General features: G+C 36.8%; 1 protein-coding gene across 5 annotated transcripts in view; it reads left to right on the top strand.

Moving 5' to 3' along the window:
- Positions 1-979: 979 nt before the first annotated feature.
- The window catches only part of EPHA7 (EPH receptor A7), a 164,277-nt gene continuing 141,918 nt past the window's right edge, over positions 980-23,338 (top strand). For all 5 annotated transcript variants that reach the window (XM_004264806.3, XM_012539519.3, XM_004264807.4 and 2 more), the window contains exons 1-3: positions 980-1,310; positions 5,697-5,761; positions 9,419-10,088. In XM_004264806.3, coding sequence (XP_004264854.1) covers positions 1,214-1,310; positions 5,697-5,761; positions 9,419-10,088 — 832 coding nt within the window. In that variant the 5' untranslated portion in view covers positions 980-1,213. The remainder of the gene's footprint in view (positions 1,311-5,696; positions 5,762-9,418; positions 10,089-23,338) is intronic.

A 23,338-nucleotide genomic window follows, 5' to 3' on the forward strand; every position in this document is an offset into this window, starting at 1 on the left:
CTTGATTTTAATTTAATTTTAATTAACTTAATGCATGGTAGCATTCTTTAAAATTAAATGTAATTTATGCAGCGAAATGGAAAACGATCAAAGTGTGGCAATTCCAGGAAAATCTCAGAAAATGATAAACATGTAGGAAAAACCATACGGAACCTTCAGAAGTTTCTCTTAATGTGCTACTTCGTCCAACCAACTATCGTTAAATGATAGGGCGGGAGTGAGAGGGCACATAAAACAAAAGACTTCCTTTCTCCACTCCCTTTTCCTCTGGTTCTTTTGCCAAAGCTTGTTTCAAACTCTTGGAAACATTGTTTGAACATAATACATTTGGTTACTTTTATTCTTCCAGGGATTGTGTTGGGTGGTACCTAGAGCTAACTGCCTTTGGAGTTACAGAAAAAGAGAAGTAGTAACCCTTCAAGAAAGAAAAAGAACAAAGTTACCCAACCCGCGGAGGTTGTGACAACAACAAAAAAGTAAAAGGCACTTTACTTAAAGGCACAGCTCATTTCACTGTCCCGGCTCCGTGCTTGGTAGCTGAGAGATGGCTTGCATCCCCTCTGGTTTCTAAAGATCGCGAGGAGCACCGCTATAAACACGACTGTAAATTGGGAGCGTTATTTTAGGATTGATTCTGCTCCACGAAAGCTGCGGTTGCTAGAAGCAAAGCTCCCACAGCAGCACGCACCTCGCTTGCCCTCCACGTCCTCCTTCTCGGAGCATCCAGCGCCAGCCCGGAGCTCAAAACCTGGAGGGAATCCTGGACCCGCAACCTGACTCCGCTGGCCGCCGATTGGCCCACGCCCCGAACCCCGCCCCCAAGGCCGGGGCGGCCGTTTCGCCGGGACCCGCCCCCAAGCCCTGGGAATCGCCGCCTGGGAGGCCGGCTGCGCCTGCCACTCAGCTCGAGTGGCAGAGGCTCTCGGCTCGGAGCCCCGCCCCCCTCCCCCCTAATTGATATTATTGGAGTGTGGAGCAAGCGGCCGGTCTGCAGTCGGAGACTTGCAGGCAGCAAACACTGTGCGGACCAAAGGAGGGAAAAATTTTTTTAAAAAGCTAAATGTGGAGCAGCCGGCCGTAGATCGAGAAAGGGAATCGATGCGTGGAGCGCAATAATTTTTGTTTTTTAAAAAAGCCCCACATACTCCGGAGCAAACAGCATTTAAAAAGCTGCGACTCAACTGAAACCTAAGATAAAACCTGCTCATGCACCATGGTTTTTCAAACTCGGCACCCTTCATGGATTATTTTATGCTACATCTGGCTGCTCCGCTTTGCACACACCGTGGAAGCGCAGGCTGCAAAGGAAGGTAAGGTGATGGGAAAGCAAAGTTTGTTCTGACATTTATTTAGCTGTCTACCTGCAAGAGCCGGCTGGTCCGCGGGGTTGCCGGCCGCGCCTCCGGAGCCAGGCGAACCTCCCCCGCCGGCTCCCCGCCCCCTCAACGTTCGGGCCGCTCCTGGCGGGCGGGTGGCAAGCGGGCTGCTCCGAGAAGCTTGCAGCCCCGCTCCCGGGGCCGTTCGCCCGACGGGAGCGGGATTTCTGGCGCAGACTGTACAGAGGGCGTGAGCAGCAACGGAGGGCAGGGGGCGGAGGTGTGGGAACGGCCGGCAAGCTCATTCTCCGGGACCCCGGGCGGGTCAGATCTCTTCCTCTAGCCCTCTCCTCTTCCTCCTCTCGCCGTTCGTCTCCCTGGGGGTAAGCTGCGGCCGGAGTTGGTCGGAGACTGGGGAGTGCAGCCTCTAGTATCCTGACCAGCCCGCCGGCGAGCGGCTGGAGTCCGGAGTCTTTCTAGAGGCGCCGTGACTTGGGTGAGCTCCGAACGCTCGGGTTACTAATGAAGTGCTCACTGCGTCCGAGGAGCCGGCGCGGGCCTGCGGCTGGCGCTTGGCCGCCTGCACGGAACAATAACGCCGCGGAGGTGAAGCAGCGGGCGGCGCGCGCTCCGCGCCCCGCGGTCGGGAGACATCTCCATTCAGCGCGCGCCGCGCGGGTCCCGGCGGCCGCAGGGACAGCGGCAGCCCAGAGGGCTCGGCCGGGCCGGGGAGGCAGGGGACGGGCTGGGTCAATGCAACTGATTACGATGCCTCCCGGGCGACCAGAGGCCCCCAAACCTCTGCCCCACAGTCTGGCAGTTAAGGAGTGCTAGTGGTCTAACCTTGAAAAAGACCTGGACCCCGAGGGCTAGCTCTGGTTGACTAGAGCCAGGATTCATTTGGGCAGCCAGATACGCCTGTATATGGCTATTCCCCCCACCCCCTTCTCCTTTGAACCATTAACAGAAAGTAAAATACCTTTCGGTGCCTGTAGTTGGAGCTGGGGAAAAATAAATCCTGTCAATGGAAAGGTCTTGCTTCTGAGCAGTGTCACCATCTACCCGCCCTCCTCCGTATCTTGCAGGCTGTAAGTCTAAGGTTGATTTCCTGATATTTAAAAGCAGACTACTAATAATTACTTGTTCCTAAAGTGTGGAGGATGGAGAAATCTGTTATCAGATTTAGGTCATGGTGGTCGGGAGTGGATACGTACCGGTACTCGCTCCATCTATCCCTGAAAACTTAGTTATTTAGTGCTGCTTTTTAAAATTCTCTTCGTGGACCCTTCTTCGGTCACTCAAAACACCCTCTCCCACAGCCAAACGCCATAGTCTGCTCCTTGATCCAGCCTGCCCTTCTGACCCCAGTTTCCGCATCTGCAACCTGTGTTGATGCTGAACCCATTCAGAGAAAACCTTAACTTCCAGCTGTTGGTTTCGCGTTTGCAGATGAACCCACATCTGCTACAAACACACAGCCATACACACCAAAGCCCACACTTCTACTCGCGTGACATTAGCGATTAGGGACATTGAATCCTGGAAACTTGTATTGATGCCCCTGGAAGAGCGGGACCCGAGGAAAAGTTTGCACCGCCGGGGCGAAACCCCGCGCGCGAGCTCGCACAGACCCGGGCTGGAGTTTGAGCTATAAATAACTGCATCACTAGGGGGAGAGGTTCCTGCAGTCAGAATGGCTTGCTCGCCCGCGTTCCTCTTCTGGGTGCGAAATACGTGGAGAGGATTCTGATTCTAGGAGGCCGAATTCTTTACACGCAGAAGTGAGCTGTTTAAAAGGTGGGCGGGGGTGAGGAATGCGCTCCGCTTCTCGGCGGCAACGCACCCGGCGCGCCACGGTGGCCCAGGGCTGCCGTTCTGGGAACTAGCAAGCCCCGAGACGGCGCCGCGGCACCCAGGGGCAAGCGCCGGGAAGCGCCTGGAACAGGTGCCTGGCTCTCCGGAGCGGATGGGGGGTAGTTACAGGAAGAAGGGGCACCCCCCCTTTCTCCCCTTTTCCCGCACACGTTCTATCGGGGAGGTCAGTTCGGCTACTGGGAGCGCGCGTGTAAGTCAGTCTGACGTTTGGAGGCGAAGTGCAGCCGCCGTTTTTCCTTTCGTTAATACCGTCGCCGCGCTCCCTCTGAGGAGACGCTTCCCGATAGCCCTTCTCCTCCTCCCGGTTCCTTCTGGAGCTAGGGCGCCACCGGTTCCCTGGAGTGCCCAAGTCTGGCGGAGGCGTAATGGATGTTTCGGCCTGCGGGCGCGCCAGTCTGGCATCCCCCTCCCCGCCCCGCCCCGCCCCACCGGCGGCCCCGCCCCGGCTCCAGCCGCTGCCCGCCCGGCTCCGGGCTGGCTCCGCCGGGGGCGACCCGCATCTTGCTCCTCACCCTCGCCCCCACCCCCTGCATCCCCCACCCCGGCCCGCGAGGCAGAGCGCAGAGTCCCCGAACTCCGGCCCGCGTGCCCTGGGTCCTGGTTGGCCGTCAGGCTACGCCTCTGCGGGCGCGAAGGGCCGCTGGCGCTCGGTGCTCTGAGCGGGAAGGCAAAAGCGCGCACTTGCGGGCTGGCACAGAGAGCGGACGGCGGAAGGGAGACAAACGGTGAATCGTTCGAGCTGGTTAAACGCTCAGGGGCCGGTTTCCCTTTTGTTTTATTTGTTCATTTGTTCTCTCTTGTTTGCCATCATCACCGCACCGCCGGGGTCCCTGGTTCCCACCCCAAGCTGTGCTGAGGGGTAACGGAAAAGGAGTAAACAATCATCACAGTGTTTTAATTCACCCTCAAAAACGACCCAAGAAAGTTTCCTGGGTTTAAAATTCACTTGTCTCTTGTCACTGCGGAAGACCGAAAAAAAAAAAATAATAATAAGTAATCTCAAAAGGAAAGTACCTGGAATCCATGTTGTTTGTCCACGTTGAGGACAAAAACAAAATAAACTTTAAAAGTTACTTAATGTAAGTTCAGTAATCTAAACATTTATGACTGTTCCTAGTTCGAAGTACAACTTGGTATTTTAAAAGTGTGGCTTTGAAATTATTATTTGAAAGGGAGTCAAGTGTTTGTAACCAAGGTTTGTGCTGTCATGGTCTCCCTGAGAGTCTTAAGTATAAAACATTTTGGGAAAAATGTGTTTCTATCTCCATTTTCAGTTATAGGGAATAACCTTGACTAGCTTGAAGGAGTTGAACACATAATAAACTGTTTCTTTTCTTAGCGTAACAAATTTTCGTTACCTTTAAAAACACATTTTTTCCCCTCTGTTGGTCACTGAAAAGTTTATTTAAGCATGTATTTAATTTAAGTTCAAATTTTAACATTTTGCTGAGGATGATGGTAAGCGTATTTACATACTTGAAAATGTATTCACCATTATTTCTGGACAAATTGATACATTTGCTAAAATGCTATAGAATCATAGAAATATTTTTAAAGAATACAAACTCATGTAACTCTGCAACCGGTTTGAGCAAAGAGTGAATGCTTTAGGAGGGGAATCATCCTAAAAAGCAATAAAATATGTTAAATTGGAAGTATGGTATATATTAATGTATGATATTTGCATGCATTATCTTATATTAATACCATCAGGAGCATTAATTACATTTATATAAATATTAAGTTAAGTGTATTATGCTTTATGGTAGCATAAAAGCAGAATACAACTGTTTTTTAAAAGTCAAGTCAAAGTTTAAATATTCCATTTTGAGAATTACGTACTGCTTTGAAATATTAAGAAATTAAAAAAATAGAAATATTGAAAACAAATGTTTGACTAACCCAATAATATATCTTGTAAATGATAGGAAATTTATTTTTCTCATGATAACATTGCTTAATATAGTTGTTAATTGTATTCATTTTGGCTTAAGAGAAGACACTATGTGTGGAAAGTTTAAAAAAAAAAAAGCTCCAATTCTCAAAAGGCACTAGGAAGTACTTTTGGAAGAATAGTACAAATTAATGACTGGCTGAGGAGTAATAGGGAAGTATGCTTTATTATGTTAATGTTATTATAGTTGACAAAGTTTAGAGCAGTCAGTGGTTTACAAAATTCTTTACAATATATTATTACTATAGAATCAGTATACTTCACATATCAATTTTTTACCCTTGCTTTCATGCTACTTTTGAGTTTTTTAGTTAATTTTAATATTTTAATTAAAAACTATAATGCTAGTGTTTTAATATCTTTTTTCCCCTAAGAAAGTGGAATATATTTGTAAGAGGTAGGTATACATTTTGTCATTCATTAATGTAAATAACTTTTTATTTTAAATCATAAAATGGTAATTATTTTAAAAATTAGATCGACTTTAATAACTTTTACAAACATGTTTTCATTTTTCATCTGACATTTAGAAATGCAACTTTCTTTTTCAGTACTACTGCTGGATTCTAAAGCACAACAAACAGAGCTGGAATGGATTTCCTCTCCACCCAATGGGGTAAGGGCTTCTCCTCATAAAATATCAACCTTTATTTTTTTTAAGTAAGAAATAAAACCTTTTCCTCCTCCCCCAGTGGAATTATTCACATTCTTCATATTTAAACTCTTTTGATCTCCAATATCTTGTTCAATATTTTGTTGTGCTTATAATGAGGCATTGAGTTCTTTGAGTAGACAAGGTATATTTAGAACATTGGAAAATGGATAAAAAATAAGTTCTTACTGTGAGTGGGACCATACCTCAGGTTCCAGGCTATAACTGTTAACTAATTACAGAGAACATGCTTTTCACGAACTCACTTAAACCTCTTTAGTTGCTTTATACTTCCTTAGTATCATCACCAAGTAGGTTGTATGTAGTTCTTTAAAACAGTAGTTCTTTAAAACTGTTTTCCTCTTTTGAAAAACGTTTTAGCATCATTCAAAATATACTTGAAAGATAACTAAAAATGTAATATGCTCAATATTTTAACATAAAATTTGCTCTAAAATATGATTTGGATTTTCTGAAATTTATATGTTGTGCTATCTGTTGTTATTAATCAGAAGTGATGGCACAGTACGCACATATCAGAGTAAAAATCTGTTATCATAAATGAGTGAAAGCTGTCCAATAAAATTCTATGAAAATATAAGTAGATTCTAAAAAAATTCTGACTGTTATGTTTCATATATCTGATATATTACTTACTTAAGATATATTACTAATATATATAAGATATATTACTTATATTACTAATATATATAAGATATATTACTTAAGTTTAGTTCAGTGTCTATGTCTTCAGGTCTTATTTTAATTGTGAGACAGGACACATACTTCATCCTTGACTAAGGAAGGGGGCTCCAAGAAAGGTAAATGTACCCCATTGTTACTTAAGTTAATCTTTGGTACAATAAAAAGTCTGGAGTCAAAGAGCATGAAGTATAAGTGAGGATATAAAAAGTGTAAGAAACTTTGCAAAGACAAGAATGAAAGTCTGAAAGGGATTTTTGAGTATAAGAACATCATAAAATCAATATGTCATAAGCTAGAAGTTAAAGAATGCAAAATGTGAACAATGCAAATCTGTTTAAAGTATTTAGGTTTTTTATTAAATTAATATTTGAGAAACGCTTAAGATCATATTGCAGCTATCTGTATTGGTCATACAAAGCTATAAAAAATGACAAATATTTACAGATTAAATATAAAAAGTATGCTAAGTTTGAAGTATGAATGTCATACTTTTCTTGAAAGTGGAGTAGTTTCCATGAGTAAAATAATATACACTATAGGAAGACATTCGCAATAAAAAATGAAGCACCTTTCTTGCCAATGACAGATGTGGCCCATTTTGCACCATCCATCAATTAAAACAAATAGAGATACAGCATGGTTTTTAATCTCTAACGGGAAGTAAACTGATATATTATTGTAATATTTCATCCATGTAATCCATAAAATGATAAATTATGACTGTCTATGTTATCTTGGACTGAAATGGACATTTTATCAGTCCAAAGTATCTTGAGTTAACCGTTAACCCTACATATCTTTAGGAATCAACAGATAATATTAGAAAATGACGACTGATAATATATTCCATATATGAAATGGATTGGCTTACATGTGGTTAAATATCTAACTGGAAATAAAATGTTATTAAGATATAAGTGTCTAGAAATAACTTTATAAGCATACTATAAAAGCATGCTAGACGAATTAAGACTTCTTTCCCAATGGTGTTGTTTGTAGAAATCACTGCGGTCTCTTAGAAAGTGAGATAATAAAACAAAAGTTACATTAAATGCATTTATTTCGTTTCACTCTTTGTTATTTATGCAACAGTTATCTTGAAATTTTCCCCGCAGGAGTAAATTTTTAATTAAACATTAAAATTAACTGAGTTTCATTGGTAGTAAAGTTGATTTTTCATACATTGAACAAAATAATATAATTGTTCTTGGAACTAGAAAAAGGAATTCTTGAGATATATTCCTTTCTCATAATTAGCCTTCGTTTCTTGTAACTAGGGAATTGTTCAAAAGAGCTCATTTATCCATGGAGCTTTTCATTTTTTGGTAGATGCTACTACTAGTTTTACTTATTTTAATAATTTCAACCTAATTAAGAGACTAAAATCTGCTTGTCCAAATGGATGAATTTGGTTATATTTGGCTAAGGGCCATTCAAGCAAATTATAAGCAGCTAACTGAAACAGGAAACTATGTACTCCATCAACTAGTCACAAACTCCAGTTGTGTTGAGTAAAAGCTGAACATGATAATTGGTTGTTTGCTGCATTTGAGGACCTTTGATGATATGTATAATAAAATTGTAGCAAATATATAATATGTCATCATAAGAAATTTCTGAATTACAGTATACTACTAATTTGTCTGTCTTGTTAGTTTTCTAAGAACTGCTTTTAAAGTTAGAAATTAATATTTCACAGAGCATTTAAGTAAATTGATTTTTCTGATCGAGTTTTACAAATAAAACTCATTACCACATGCTTATTAGTTTATTTTCCCATCTGCTTTTCTTGAAACGATAGTTTAAATATTTCATGCTATGTGACTTTGGATTAGAATACTAATATAATTTTATATTTGGCATTTCCTGTTTGGGAAATGAATATAAGTAGGTGACAATTTCACTATTTAGGTATCATAAATACAAACTTGGAAATTTTGTCATAATGGTAAGAAAGGACATAAACAACTGTTCTCTTAGGCTTTTAGGTGAAATGAATTTATTAACTAATGAGCAATATAGATAGATTATACAGGACTTAATCTTTAAATTGTTGCAAATTTGGCTAAGCTTATTGTTTTCCTTTTTTGTGAAAATATATGAGTTTGCTGTAGTGTATATTATATCAGCATATGAATGGACATTTTTAACCATCTGATATTTTTCCTGTCAGAAAGCTTATTACTGAAATATGATCCAGCATGCTGATTTGCCATGTACATTTGATTGTCTGTTGAAAGCAACTTATTTATAAAGATGTATCACACTTTTATAACTACTTATTTATAGTTATATGGCATTATGGATAGTATTGTATATAACACTGCAATAAATAAACAGCTCTGTAAAATGTTCCTCCCTTATATCTCATTTTGCAAAGATCGTAAAAGATTTCTCATTATGAATATCAACATGTTGTGGAATGCTTTTACATTTCAGAGTACTCTTGGCATTTTCTTCCCTGTGTTTTTAGGTACTCTCTAAGTTTAACATCAACACTTAAAATGTCAACGGAGTTATCAAGAATTCTGCCATGTATCTGTATGTATATGCATTAAATGGTAATTTAAGTAATTTTGTTATGTGCTTTAGTCTATAAAAATCCCAAGCTCAGTGGAGACATTGGCATAAGCAAACATTTAAAAAGCAACATTAATACACTTGCAAACAGATACTAAGCAAAATGAAAGATTTATTGTATGCATAAACAATACAAGCAACAAAAATGATGTTCTGACACCGGGATGAAGCTGAACTGAGACTCTGTTCTAAAGGTTGCAGTGTTCGTCAGGGTAGGAATTCACCTAGCTCTTTGAAAGATATGCATTTGTGCTACACTAAAGATTCCTCATGCACTTGCAAAAGCCAAATGTTATTTTTTGCTGAATGACTGATGACCTTTTCTAAATTTTACAGTGGGAAGAAATTAGTGGTTTGGATGAGAACTATACTCCGATCCGAACATACCAGGTGTGCCAGGTCATGGAGCCCAACCAAAACAACTGGCTGCGGACTAACTGGATTTCGAAAGGCAATGCACAAAGGATTTTTGTAGAATTGAAATTCACCCTGAGGGATTGTAACAGTCTTCCTGGAGTCCTGGGAACTTGCAAGGAAACCTTTAATTTGTACTATTATGAAACAGACTACGACACTGGCAGGAATATAAGAGAAAACCTCTATGTAAAAATAGACACCATTGCTGCAGATGAAAGTTTTACCCAAGGTGACCTTGGTGAAAGAAAGATGAAGCTTAACACTGAGGTGAGAGAGATTGGACCTTTGTCCAAAAAGGGATTCTATCTTGCCTTTCAGGATGTAGGGGCTTGCATAGCTTTGGTTTCGGTCAAAGTGTACTACAAGAAGTGCTGGTCCATTATTGAGAACTTAGCTGTCTTTCCAGATACAGTGACTGGTTCAGAATTTTCCTCTTTAGTCGAGGTCCGAGGGACATGTGTCAGCAGTGCAGAGGAAGAGGCGGAAAACTCCCCCAGGATGCACTGCAGTGCAGAAGGAGAATGGTTAGTGCCCATTGGAAAATGTATCTGCAAAGCAGGCTACCAGCAAAAAGGGGACACTTGTGAACGTAAGTAAAGTGTGCTATTAAAATTTCACTTTGCACTTTCTTCTATATCAGAGATTTTAAGTAATAATGACTATTAAGTAATAATGACTATTTGAACAAGTGAGTCTGCTGTGTACCAGCAGCCCAATTGAGTAGATCTTAAGTAAAGTCACTATTGAACTTATCAATGATTCCCCATAGTGATATCTGCACTAAGGATTCAGTAAATATTGCAATAAATATCGGCGATAATAATATTTGTTACTAAAATTTAATTGGCCCTATGCTTGACATAGAAGACAACAGTTGCACATTGGGCTACGAGCTTTAAGAGAGGAGATTGGGCAGAGTGAGGTGAGATTAATCAGGATTTAATGATGTGTGATTCCTCCTGTCTTGAAACCCATATCGTCTGGCCTTGTGGATAACAGGAAAAGGATGTTAAGGGGTCTGCTAACAAGAGTTCTACTAATAGGCAAGACACATGCAAATAGATTTACAGACTTATAGAATTATTTTTTATAAGTACTAAAATTTTGATTAAAAAATCATCAAATTTCCCTTGCTAACTTTCTGAGGTTGCTTCTGCCAAAGCCATATTTCTTTCCTGGACTAAATAATTAAAGGAGTATTTCTCTGATAAGTCATATTATAGGTAGACCACATTTTTGTGGAAGTGGGCCAAAGTAAGTTTTAGTTATCGGAATACATCAGCTGGACGTTTTCTGTTTGTTTTGAAACAATAATAACATATGAATTAGTGAACCTTTTCCTTTGTATAGTAAAACTGAATTTTCTCTTACATAGCTTTATGTGGTCATAATAATTGGCCAGTATTTTTCTATTTAAAAGTATGTCACAGGGACCTTCAAAATTAATAGATATTTTTCTGTTTGTGGATATCCTGAAAATATAATAAGGTTATATTACTTATAATATAATATAATAAGGTTATATTACTTATGTCTCTTATAACTTAGAAAACATAATACGTTCCCCAAAATAACTTTCATGTATTCTTTGTACCCCTAAGCCAGCTGCATAATTTTAATATTTGTACATCCTAGTTAATTTAGAGGGAATTGTAGCTAACAATGATAACTAAACGTTTTTGCTAATTTACTATGTGCAGATACTCTTCTGAGTGCTTTACACATACGAGTTCATTTAATAGATAGATAACATTACCATCTCTATTTTACAGAAAAAAAAATGGGGCTGTCAAGGGTAAGTTGCTGATTGCAGCTACTTTAGTCAGTAGTATTTGTCCTAGCTTAGATTCAAGCTCAGGTTGTTCTGATTCCAGAGCCGGGACTTTCGCAACAGTATTGCCCTGGTTTCCATCACAAAGCAAGGAGAATCCTGGCAAATATTATTGTTTCATTGCTGAACTTAAATGCCTTGGTCCTAGTAGTTTGTTATGTAAATCACATTACTTCCCCATAAAATTCTCATTCTAGTAGAACATTTCAAGAAATAATTTAACAAATATTTAGATCTGTGTTGTCTAATAAGGTAGCCGGTGGCCACATGTGGCTCTGAGGTTCTAAAAAGTGGCGATTCTAAATTGATATGTGCTGCACGTATGAATTACATACTGAATTTCAAAGGCTTAGTACAAAAAAATGTGACAAACATCATTAGTAATTTTCTATGTTACTTAGATATTGAAAGAATCATACATTAGATATATTTGGTTAAATAAAATATTAAAATTATTTCAACTGTTTCTTTTTACTCTTTTTTGATGTGGCTACTAGAAATTTAAGAATTACATATGTGGCTCACATGATATGTCTACTGCACACATTATTTAGGTAGAGTAACTGAGCAAGTATATTTTTTCTGTCCTGGTTGAAGAGTTAAATACTTCATGTGGATGGTTGCTAGCATATAAATGCCTATGACCCAGCACTCAATTATCATTCCTGCCATAGCTGACATTGTAAAGTGAACTCTGAGCTAAACAAATAGAGATGCTATAGGTTCTGGTCCCATTGACCAGTTTAGCAGCCTCCTTTGACACTCCCTGAAGGAATCAGACCTGTCTACCCACTGTCCTCTTCTCCTTTCCTTCACTAGTAGTATTTCTTAACAAGTAGAACATCCTGCAGGTTCCACATGTGTGGAAATCAAAAACTGATGGAGATTTATCACTACTAATAGGCAGAATGCTATTCCACTTGGTAAGTATAGAAATATTCTTAATGAACTAATTAAGTCAATGAAAAGGAATGTTTTTATTGACTGGAAATGTTTTTATTGACAAGTACTTGAAAATGACAGTGGATTCAACAGTAACTATTATAAGAACATTTTAACAACACACTATTACACTTCAGCTGTGAAAGCAGCCGGTTTCAGTAGTTTGGAGATTTTGATTGATGTGAAAGTGGAATTTTAGATGTTTGTACAATTAAAAATGGGACACATAAAATTGCATATAAAAGGCCTTATCCACAAGGCCTTTAGACAATTACATTTGTCTAAAAAGAAACTAGGAAATAATATTAAAAGTCCTGTTCTTTTAAGGTTTAAAAAAGTTTAAAGCAAGTTATAGTCTCTTTTCTTTCATTTTGTGGATTTAACTCAATTGATTTCTACATTTACTTGTTAAGAAAAACAAACAGGAACTGTTTGAGTTCTACACTTCCTAAGTATAGAATTTAGTAAGAAAAGCAGTCTTTAACTGCAGTAAAGAGATATATTTACCATGACGACTCCAATTTCTTCCAAATGAACAAAATCATCTCATTAAATGTGGTACTATTAAGATTATTCACATTCATTTATTTTGGTTTCGAGAATTGGAACCACATTTGAGTACCAAAATTATTGTCGCCTGCAAACTGCACCAACGTACTTAAAAATGAAGTAAAATTAGTTCATTGTCATCTACTTTAATCTGCATTGGAATAGGTAGAATTAGGTATTAACAGTGAGAGTTCATTAAAAATATGTGATTAAAGGACTCAAGATGCCTCCTTATGGTTCAGCCGAAAAAGGATGTGTGCACTAATTCAGGTAAATTGTCTATCGTGTAAAGTTCTTAATTTTTAACCTTAGTGATGTTGACAAAGGAATTAAATACCTTATGCTTAACTGTGGCACTATGTTCATTTGCAAAAACACTTCCCTCCTGGGCATAATTCCAATGCATTGCTGTGAGAGTACTTGCCTCTGGAATGAGTTCAGGCCTGCCTTTATAAGTATTTCTCCTGTTTCCTTTCAGTGATCCTGTTAAGAGTTTGAAAATAAACTCCAGTCCCATATAGAGGAAAACTAAAGTGTTTGGGAGAGGATGTTAGTGAGCCCCTAGCCAAATGATGGTGGTTAGCCACTTAATGGCAAGTTTATCTGGGCACTTTCTAGAATGGCAGCCCATTGTGATGTGTTAAAGTATAGTTTGAAATATGAACAACTGTGAAAACTGAACACAGTTTTGATCAGTTGATGGAAAAGCTTTTACTTCTTTGTGATTTTGGAATCAATAAAATTTGGAAAAAATAACTCAATTTTGAAAACCACATGTTTGTCAAATCTAATATATAGAGAACTTCTGTCTAATTTTTTAATATAGTGATTTTAAGAAAACATCTCTTGGGCTTCCCTGGTGGCACAATGGTTGAGAGTCCGCCTGCCGATGCAGGGGACACGGGTTCGTGCCCTGGTCCGGGAAGATCCCACACGCCGCGGAGCAACTAAGCCCGTGAGCCATGGCCGCTGGGCCTGCGCATCCGGAGCCTGTGTTCCGCAACGGGAGAGGCCGCAACAGTGAGAGGCCCGCGTACCGCAAAAAAAAAAAAAGAAAAGAAAACATCTCTTTACAGTCATTTAAAAATATAATTCCAGATAGCATGCTTCGATTGTCAAACAGTCCTTTTGAAAGTATTTAGCATATCAGTTACATCACAACTTCTATGCACAGTAACCAATATATTTAGATAAAAAGTGTAGTCATTTTAAAAAAATGAGAGCAGATTTTAGTTTACATATATAAATATTTTTAGACTAATAAATCGTATTCTGGAATATAATTTGAAATTTTTGGAACTTTTGTACAATTTTATTCCATTTTAAAAGTAGAATAGTATTTCTCAAAATGTGGGACTCGGTATTATAACTTGGATTTGTACAAGTGGTTTGTAGTTTACACTGAAAAATTATGTTCATTTTTTCTCATTTAATCCTTACCACACCGCTATGAGGTAGAAAGTATTATTTTTTCTTTCTTTCAATTTAGGAAGGAACTGAAGCTCAGGGATATTAATAAGTAACAAAATTGGATGAGAATCCAGGATCCTGTTTATCAGTTGAAGTCTTTTTCCCCACTGCACCACACTGCTCCCTAAAATTTGTCCTGAACTTCAACCAGTGGATTTTAGTTACTGAAGAACTGATGAAACTTTATTCTAAGTAGTGTGACCATAAGTCTAGTTTGCTGGGGATAATTGTTTTACTTATTACACTGTGTCTTTTTGCTTTCAAAAGTGTTCTGATTTGGATGATAGAATATATGGTCAACCTAATTGTAAAAAGTCCAAGGATGTAATGCAGTTTACATGCACATACATCAGAACATAGAGATATGAGCTGCTTACATTATTTATATTGCTTAATTTTAATTTTCTGGGTTAAAGATTTAGTAATTTTTTTGATGATTTCATGTAAAGGGGGACTCAAATAATCATAGATTTCTAGTTTTTATTATAAGGAATTTCCCTAATAGTTTCTTCTTAATATTTTCTGTTATCAAGTTAGCAGATATATCATTAATAGTGTAAAACTTAGACATATAACATGTTATATGTTACTTCAATAATTAAAACATTCAACTTAATAGCATTAATAATATTGAAATCTGTGTGTGTTGATTAGATTTTTGAAAACCATGTGTTTTTTTCACAGAAAAGAAGCATGTAATTTGTACCATTACTTTTCATGATAACAAATGAGTTTTTGTGATATATAGTATTTATAATCAAATATATACAGAAATGTAAGGTACACTATAGGGTTAATAGCTCAGATGCTGGAGTCACAGAGTTTTTAAATTCTGGCTCAACAACATACCAGGTGCATAAACTAGGACAATCTCGCTAAGCCTTAGTTTCCTTAAGTATAAAATGGGGCTAATAAAAATAGTACCTCCCTCATATAGAGTTCTTGTCAGAAGTGAATGAAATAATGCATGTAGAAACCCTAAGAATAGTATCTGGGACGTAGCAAATAATCAATGAATGCTTGCTATTATCTTAGTATTAATAATGCAACAAGGACTTGGCTAAGTAAAGAAATTTCATGGCAGTGAGTGAATGAACATAGATCTCAAAGGCCACAGATAGTTAAATATCCTTTAAGTCAGTAATTTCATCCCTGGTAATTTACCAGGGAAGATATTTCAGTGAAAGAGAAGAACTTTCTATATAACCTTTTTTCCCCTCCAGCAATGTATATAATTTGAAATATTGAAAATAACCTAAATATCCAAAGTTAAGTGTGTCATCTTGATTGAACTTAGTCCTTAAAGTATCAACAATGTGATATAGGAATTTTAAAACATCTTATTAATAATTTTGAATGAAAAATAAAGAATAAAATGTATACACTGATATTTAGAATTAAGCAAAGTATGCATAGGGAAAAGAATAGATGGGAACATAAATATCGTCACAATGAATGCATCAGAATGGTGAAATAGTGGGTGATCTTCTTTCTCTGTGTTTTTAAACTTTCTTGAGCATTAACCTTTTTTAGCAATATAATTATAAGTTTTATGTAACCTGGTAGCTCATACAAAGACAACTTGAACTGTATCTCCAAAATATGGGTTTTTAAATTAAGTTAGCATCTGTATAAAATACAGGGCTCAGGCAATCGAACAGTAGTAAATGGCAGGTATAGTTTAAATGATTTAAAAGTGGGGAGAGTCAAGGCATTCAACAAAAACAGGTCATAGATTTTGTTTGTTTTCAAATTATTAATACATGGCAAGAGCTGTTTTAAGTGTTTCACATGTGTTAATTCATTTAGTCTTACAGAGAGGTAAGCACTGTTATTACCCAGTTTAAAGGAGAAAAACATACTTAAAAGTATGTAAAACATAAAAGTGTTACATTTTATATATTAAATCATATTTACATAAATGATATGTATACACATTTTTCTGTAAGAAAACTAAAGCACAGAAAGGGATGGCTTAAGTACCCACAATCACCAAGAGCATAGAGTGGCCGACTGCTGTTTAATCAAGGCAGTCTGGCTCCAGAATCCCTGCCCGTAACCAATACAGTGGACCACATCTTTATAGATGAGCATATATCTATCACAAGGAATTTTTAAAAAATAAAGTTTCTTTCAGGATGTCTTCACGGTGATACAAATCTGAGCACTTTCTTTCATTTATAATAATTTCAAAATACTTATATCTCTGTCTTTCCCAACATTCTAAATATTTCATCTGCTTTGCCATTTTCTTTTCTCTTCCGGTTCTTCTTTCATGGGGCGGTCAGAATGCACTTTGTAAAACACAACATAGACCCTGTTACTGTATTATTCAGAAAGCTTCAGGTTCCTGATGACCAATAAAAATTCTCTGTTTCTTAGGGTGGCATTTAAATACCTCCTACTTGACCCTAGTATTCTTTTCTAACTTTGAGTTACGTTATTTATCATCCTTGAGAGCCCTGTTCCCTCTGCTTGGTACTGACTGGTCTCTTGTTCTACCTGAAGCACATCCATAGATGTTTTTATGATGCCCTATCACTTAACCTTTGGTCCCAAATAAACAGAAAAACAAATAAACCATCATGCCAAATAAACCATCATAAACCATCACAATTACCTATTGTATTTTAATCTCTCACATCCCCAATTTCTTCAGTGACCTCTCTTCCAAATTCTGATGGTAGATACTGGCTGTACCGTTCTCCTAGTTTTTCCCTTGCCTTACCTTCTTCTACCAGCAATGCCACCTACCCTATCTCAGTCTGTTGAAATTTTGCCTTTCCTTACATTTCAAATTAAATGGCACTTATACCTTGTTAAAAGATCTCTGTGGGTTCTTAAAATTACTTTGCCCTTTCTCTCTGGGGATCTTCATATGCGATCTGATTTTTATCAATGTTTGTAATTTCCTTTTACAGCTTCTAAAGTTTCTTAACAACCAAAACTTACTTATAGTATTCTACCTACCTACCATGGTACCTAGCACAGTTCCTTGCACCACCCAAGTCTTCCAAATAAATGTTTATCAAATTTCTTAAAGACTTTGAGAAATTTGGTTATACACTACCCACTCCCAAGGCAAATATTTTCTCATTTCAAATTCATATCACTAGTTAATTCCTTGTTGTGTAAGTCCAGTCTCTGTGATTAGTCTTAAACTTTGTAAGAGAACCCTATATTGTATTTCATTTTGCTCATAGCATATAGCAAGTTGATATGCTAAGAGTTAGAAAACATGAACAGGAGTCTGCTCCAGATATGAGGAATTTATTTCTATGAGAATAATGTAAATATTTATATTTATTCATTATCATATTCCCATTTTCTATTTGTCCATTGTCTTTATGTGTCTTTCCTTTTAACTACTCCATCTGCCTCTTTTAATGAACAGAAAGCTATTTCCCCCTTTACTAATGTAATATTTATGTCTTGAGAAAGAGAGTTGCAAGAGCCTGATACATTTTCTAAAATAAGGTATTAAAGCTTATTTATCTTATATGGGAAAGTAGCTTTTGTTTTAAGAGTATATTGGTCTTCTTCCAAATTATATATTGTAAATATTATCTTGGTTTGCAAAAAAAAAAATGAAAAATAAGAGAAAGAAACAAAACTGAGAAATCAGTCCCTAAACTAACATTACACTCTACTCTATAAATTGGAAATTATGTAAATTCAGTATCACATTCAAATATATTTCTGCTATTTCAGTTATAACTACATTACATTGCAATTTTTATACTCTTCTTTAAATTATTCACTTCAGAAGCTTATAATACTTGTTTTTTTAAGACTTTGTGAATAGGTAATGTGCATAGATCTGGAACAAATGCCATCGCTGTGTGCTGCAGTCTCAAATACCTTTTTCCAGGAACAGCTACTGTTAATCAGTTTCTTCTGTCCTTTGCGAGATATTTGCTCATAATTCCTTAAAAAATATGGAGGGCTTCCCTGGTGGCGCAGTGATTGAGAGTCCGCCTGCCGATGCAGGGGACATGGGTTCGTGCCCCGGTCCGGGAAGATCCCACATGCCCCGGAGCTGCGGGGCCCGTGAGCCATGGCCGCTGAGCCTGCGCATCCGGAGCCTGTGCTCCGCAGCGGGAGAGGCCACAACAGTGAGAGGCCCGCGTACCGCAAAAAAAAAAAAAAAAAAAAAAAAAAATGGAGAAGGATAATTGTGATAATAAGAATCATAGCAAAATTTCCTTCTAGAACATTGTAGACTTCATTTAAAAATATACTGCTTTTTACTCATCTTCAATCAACATTGTATGTACCCATAGTACATTGAACATGATAACTGTTCAAAAAATAAAGGACAGAAAGAAGGAAGACCTGATGAAAGTTAGGAAAAATGAGGAAAGAAGGAAGGCAATATGAAATTAATATGTGCGATTTAACTTCCTATGATTTAGAAACTCAGTACATGACTTCAGAACATTTCTAATTATCCTAACTTTGGCAAGTATATGGTCACCCTTTTATATTTCTAGTGGAAGTTTAAATTGGCATCAGTTTCTAGAAGATAATGTTAAAATATAAATCAGTGATACCTTAAAATGTTGCAATTCATTTGATTTTTGTCTTTATTGAGGTTCAAGCCATTTTCTCTAAGGTAATTATCACTAATCTACAAAAGCTTTTATTTATGATAATAGTATGTATAATGTGGTTATTTTGTGCAAATAATGTTATTATTTTAATAGGAGAAATTTAATCCAGCTGTGTATTTGATATTTTTCTCTATGGGCATAAAAATCTGATGCAAGAATCAGAGAGGAAAATTTCTAACAATCCTTTTATTCTAATTTTCCTCACATTTAAGTTAATTCAGGTTATCTCATCCTATGCAAATTATCACAAAAATTTACTTTTATGGAAGCATGTCTTCATTAGGTTATCCACATAGTATTAATTTGTGTTCATTCCTATAGTATTAATACATGGGAAGTAGAAGGGCACATACACACATAAAACAAAAACAACTCAACATTGAGTTTAGGTCAAATTAATGAGCTAAAGACATTCTTTTTTGTTTTCTACCTATAATATCAACTTCATTAAAAAGTTATAATCTGTGTATACACATCAAATATTAATCCCTAATAATAGCATTTCACAGGAACCCAGAATAATACATACATCAGTTGAAATAAATGTACATTATTTTTCTCGAATTTTGTGGTCTTATAAAGAAGTATGGAAGGTTTATTATTTAGTGTATTTTGTTTAGTCTGGGGTCAATGAATGACATAGAAAAGAGGGGAAAATACATTCTGGGGCATAGTAGTTTGAAAAAAATTTAACAGTTTAGGTATTGTGGATTTTGAATTTTTTAGTTTGGTTCTTTCATTTAAATTATTTACTGTTGACAATTATGTTATCTCTTGCTTCCAATATATTAGAAAATTAGGAGGCTTTGAAAGGCCACATACTGTGGTTTATTTTTTGTTTCATGTGTCACCCGGTTAGCATCTAGTTTAGCCCCTCACCTACGGTGGTATCAGCCTCAGACCTGCACTGAAGCTATTAACACTGAATACAGAAACCTAGATCCGGGGAAGGGAAGGGAGTACTGTGATGCTTTTATTAATAAAATATAATATTGATCACATATAATTATTAGCTAGATATCTTGTATTTGTCATTTAGTAAAGTTGATTAACAATCTGTTATGTTAATATTACCTATTGTACTTTTTAAGAAGATCATTCTTTCTAAAAGAGAGAGATCAAGGGTGGGAGCAGAAAGATGTAGAATATATCTAAAGAATCACTAGATATAATAAAAGTTTATTCTGAGAAAAATAAATTGATTATTAGTAAGTTCACTATACTAATCTATGTTTTGCAATGATACATATGTTCTGTGTTTATTTTAATAGTAGTTTATTATTTTAGCTAAACCAGCTCCCATATAGGCAATGACACTTAATGGCATTAACTTACCTATGACATTAATTAATGACATTAATTTAAACTAGTAGATAGGATAAATAAGTAAACTTGATGATTTCAAAAAGTGTTTCTTTATATCTTCTATTTTTAAAACTTGAAATAATTATACCACATAGTGTTCCTATGTTAGTTGACATTTTCCAGTAAAGTAGTTTTATCCTTGAAAAGAGATGTGAGATATGTATCTTACCCACTCAAATGTATAAATTCATTATAACATAAATGTTCTGTCGACATTCTTATACTCCTTGAGGGTATAATCTCTTCCTAGACAATTAGAATCATAAATTCTTGAAGGTTGAGTGTACCTTAAATTTTGTTGAAGATAAATTAGAAGGTCTTGGGGGGCTTGTAATAAATGGGACAACTAAGGACCTCATTTATAGTTCTAACAGTTTATTTATGACAGATTCCAAAGTAAAATCAGAACTTAACTGTTTCCTGTTTTCTTTCCACTTCAACATCACACACACACAATACATATACATATACACACATGTATGTATATACACATATGCACACATACAGATATAAGTACAGACACACTGCCCACCTCTACTCCCACCAAAAAGAAAACATGCAAGTGAACACAATGGAACAAAAAATTAAGTTTATTGTTCTCCTTGATCCATTTTTAGATTGCTAAATTGCTGTGCACTAATCTCTTAATATATAAGTGCAGAATAGTTAAGGTTTTTTTTTCTCTGTGGAAATCTCAGGTGACAATTATAAAGAGGCTGAATACTCATACAGGATATTCTTGGATTATTGCATATTTTAAAAAGAAAAAACAAGACAAAATAAAGCTCAGTAATGTCTTTAAATTTTGCTTCACAAAGCAAACAATTTATAAATAGATTTTTGCTTCCTTATTTTCAAGTAGATTGTTTATATTTCCTCTACTATAAGGGAAGATAAATTGCACTTTTTTTTTTACTTACTTTAAATTCTTGTAGTATTTTACCAAATCCTAAGAAGGTAAATTTTTGCAATTAGCATGTTTTGGATATTGTGACTATTGTAGGTAAATGTGTTTTAAAATGAGAACAGCGAACACCTCTTACATTATCAGAAACCTAGGATTTGGGAGGGAGCAGAAACTCCACTGTTTAACTTTGCAGTTTCAGTCTAGATCTCCCTCTGAGAAACCTACAGACTTCAGCTTTTCAGTCTTTTCAAGGACAGAGGGACAGTCAGACTTCAGTAAAATCTGTTTCTCAAACTGACCTCTTAAATTAACACATGCTAAGCTTAGACATTCAGCTGTGATCTGAAACTGGGAGAACGTGTGGCTCAGTATTTTAGTTTGCAAGAAAAACCTGATCGGAACTTTTAAAAAAATTGCTCTTTGGGCCATGCTTCTTGCTGTGTCTAATGTTTATTCTGCACAAACATTATGTACTTGAGCACTGTGTTCTTCAAGGTTGAACGTAATGGTTTGATCATTTTACCCCTTTGTAAATCTTTCCAATATGATGACATTGCTACTCACTTCAAATTCAGACAGCCGTCTCATTGATTTTCAAGATTATTCACCAGGCCATCACTGTACGTGTAGTCATCCTTCTTTCTAATATACTTCATTCATCCTTCAACATGGTAAAGTGGATGTTCTTTCCCATCCCAGCTCCCTCTGGTTTCTCCTTTTTTTTCCCCCCTGCATCATTTCCTATAGTGGTATAGACTTGGCAATAGCTTTTCATTTACCTTTCAGAAAATTCTACAGTATTCCCAAGTTTAAAACTCTTTAGAACATACTTTCCCATCTATTAAGTGGACTAAAATAGTGAAAGTACATTTTCCTTCCCTACTCTGTCTTTATTGATGAAATATAATATAGCTGGCAACGTTTTGCCCTTTTGCCTTTCTGACATGACAGTAATTCTATATAACTCAGTATTATGCATATTAATAGGCAGTTAATAAAAAGTTTGAACCTTATTAATAACACTTTACTTGTTTTCATTGCCAAGTTTTGGTCTAATGATGGTATATCTTTCTGTTTTGAACTATTATCCATCCTTTCACATTGCCGGTAGAATTCTTCTTTTTTTAATATAGTTATTTATTTTATTTTATTTTTTGGCTGTGTCAGGTCTTAGTTGCAGCACACGGGATCTTCGTTGTGGCATGCAGGATCTTTCACTGTGGTGTGTGGGCTTCTCTCTAGTTGCGGCGCATGGGCTCTGTAGTTGCGGCGTGAGGGCTTAGTTGCCCTGTGGCATGTGAGATCTTCCCAGACCAGGGATCAAACCCGTGTCCCCTGCATTGGAAGGTGGCTTCTTAACCACTGGACCACCAGGGAAGTCCCGCTGGTAGAATTCTTAATTAGGTGTAACAGGAAATCTAGTTTTTACCTCTTCTGTCATTGATGATGTTAATTATTTACAAAAAGTATAAAATTAAGCTTGTACTATTGACCAGAGAAGGAGTTTCATAATGGAAAGGTAAAGTGGTAAATTAAAAATTAAAACCACAAATCATAATATATGGCAAAACGTTCGCAATTTGTATCCTAACTTGTTGAGTTAAGAACATAAACCACACTTTGATCAATGTTGAAGGTTATAGCCCCTCTTGTAATATTTAGACTGTGAGTATCTAATTCTAGAATTACCACTGACAGTACCAAAAAGGAACTCAGTCAAGATGTGTATATGAATGCCTAATCACTTAAAAGTTCTCAATCCTTTTTTTTTTCAAAAAACTGTAACAGTTTCTGTTATGGTATGTTTAAATCTGAGAGAGAGAGATGGAGACTTAACAACAGAGTGTGTAGTAATAATTTAAATAGTTTTTCCTGCCAGGAAGGCAGATTAAGGGTGAATAACAAAAGAGGAGCAAGGTTAGGATACTGACACAACTTCTTCTGATCTTTGGTTTTTTAAGGATTTTCTGTCCTATAATACTCTATTGTGGAGACAACAAACTACGTGTTAGGTCTGTAAAAGACAGCATAAATATTCAGAAGCCTGTGAATACAGCTCATTTAAGCTCATATGATACAAGCTGAGACAGGGTTGATTTGTCGAAAAGCAAAACAGTAATGTATACCAGAGATCACATTTAGCACATCTTTTATTGCAGCCA

The sequence above is a fragment of the Orcinus orca genome, chromosome 12 (assembly GCF_937001465.1).
Source record: "Orcinus orca chromosome 12, mOrcOrc1.1, whole genome shotgun sequence".
Lineage (NCBI taxonomy): Eukaryota > Metazoa > Chordata > Mammalia > Artiodactyla > Delphinidae > Orcinus > Orcinus orca.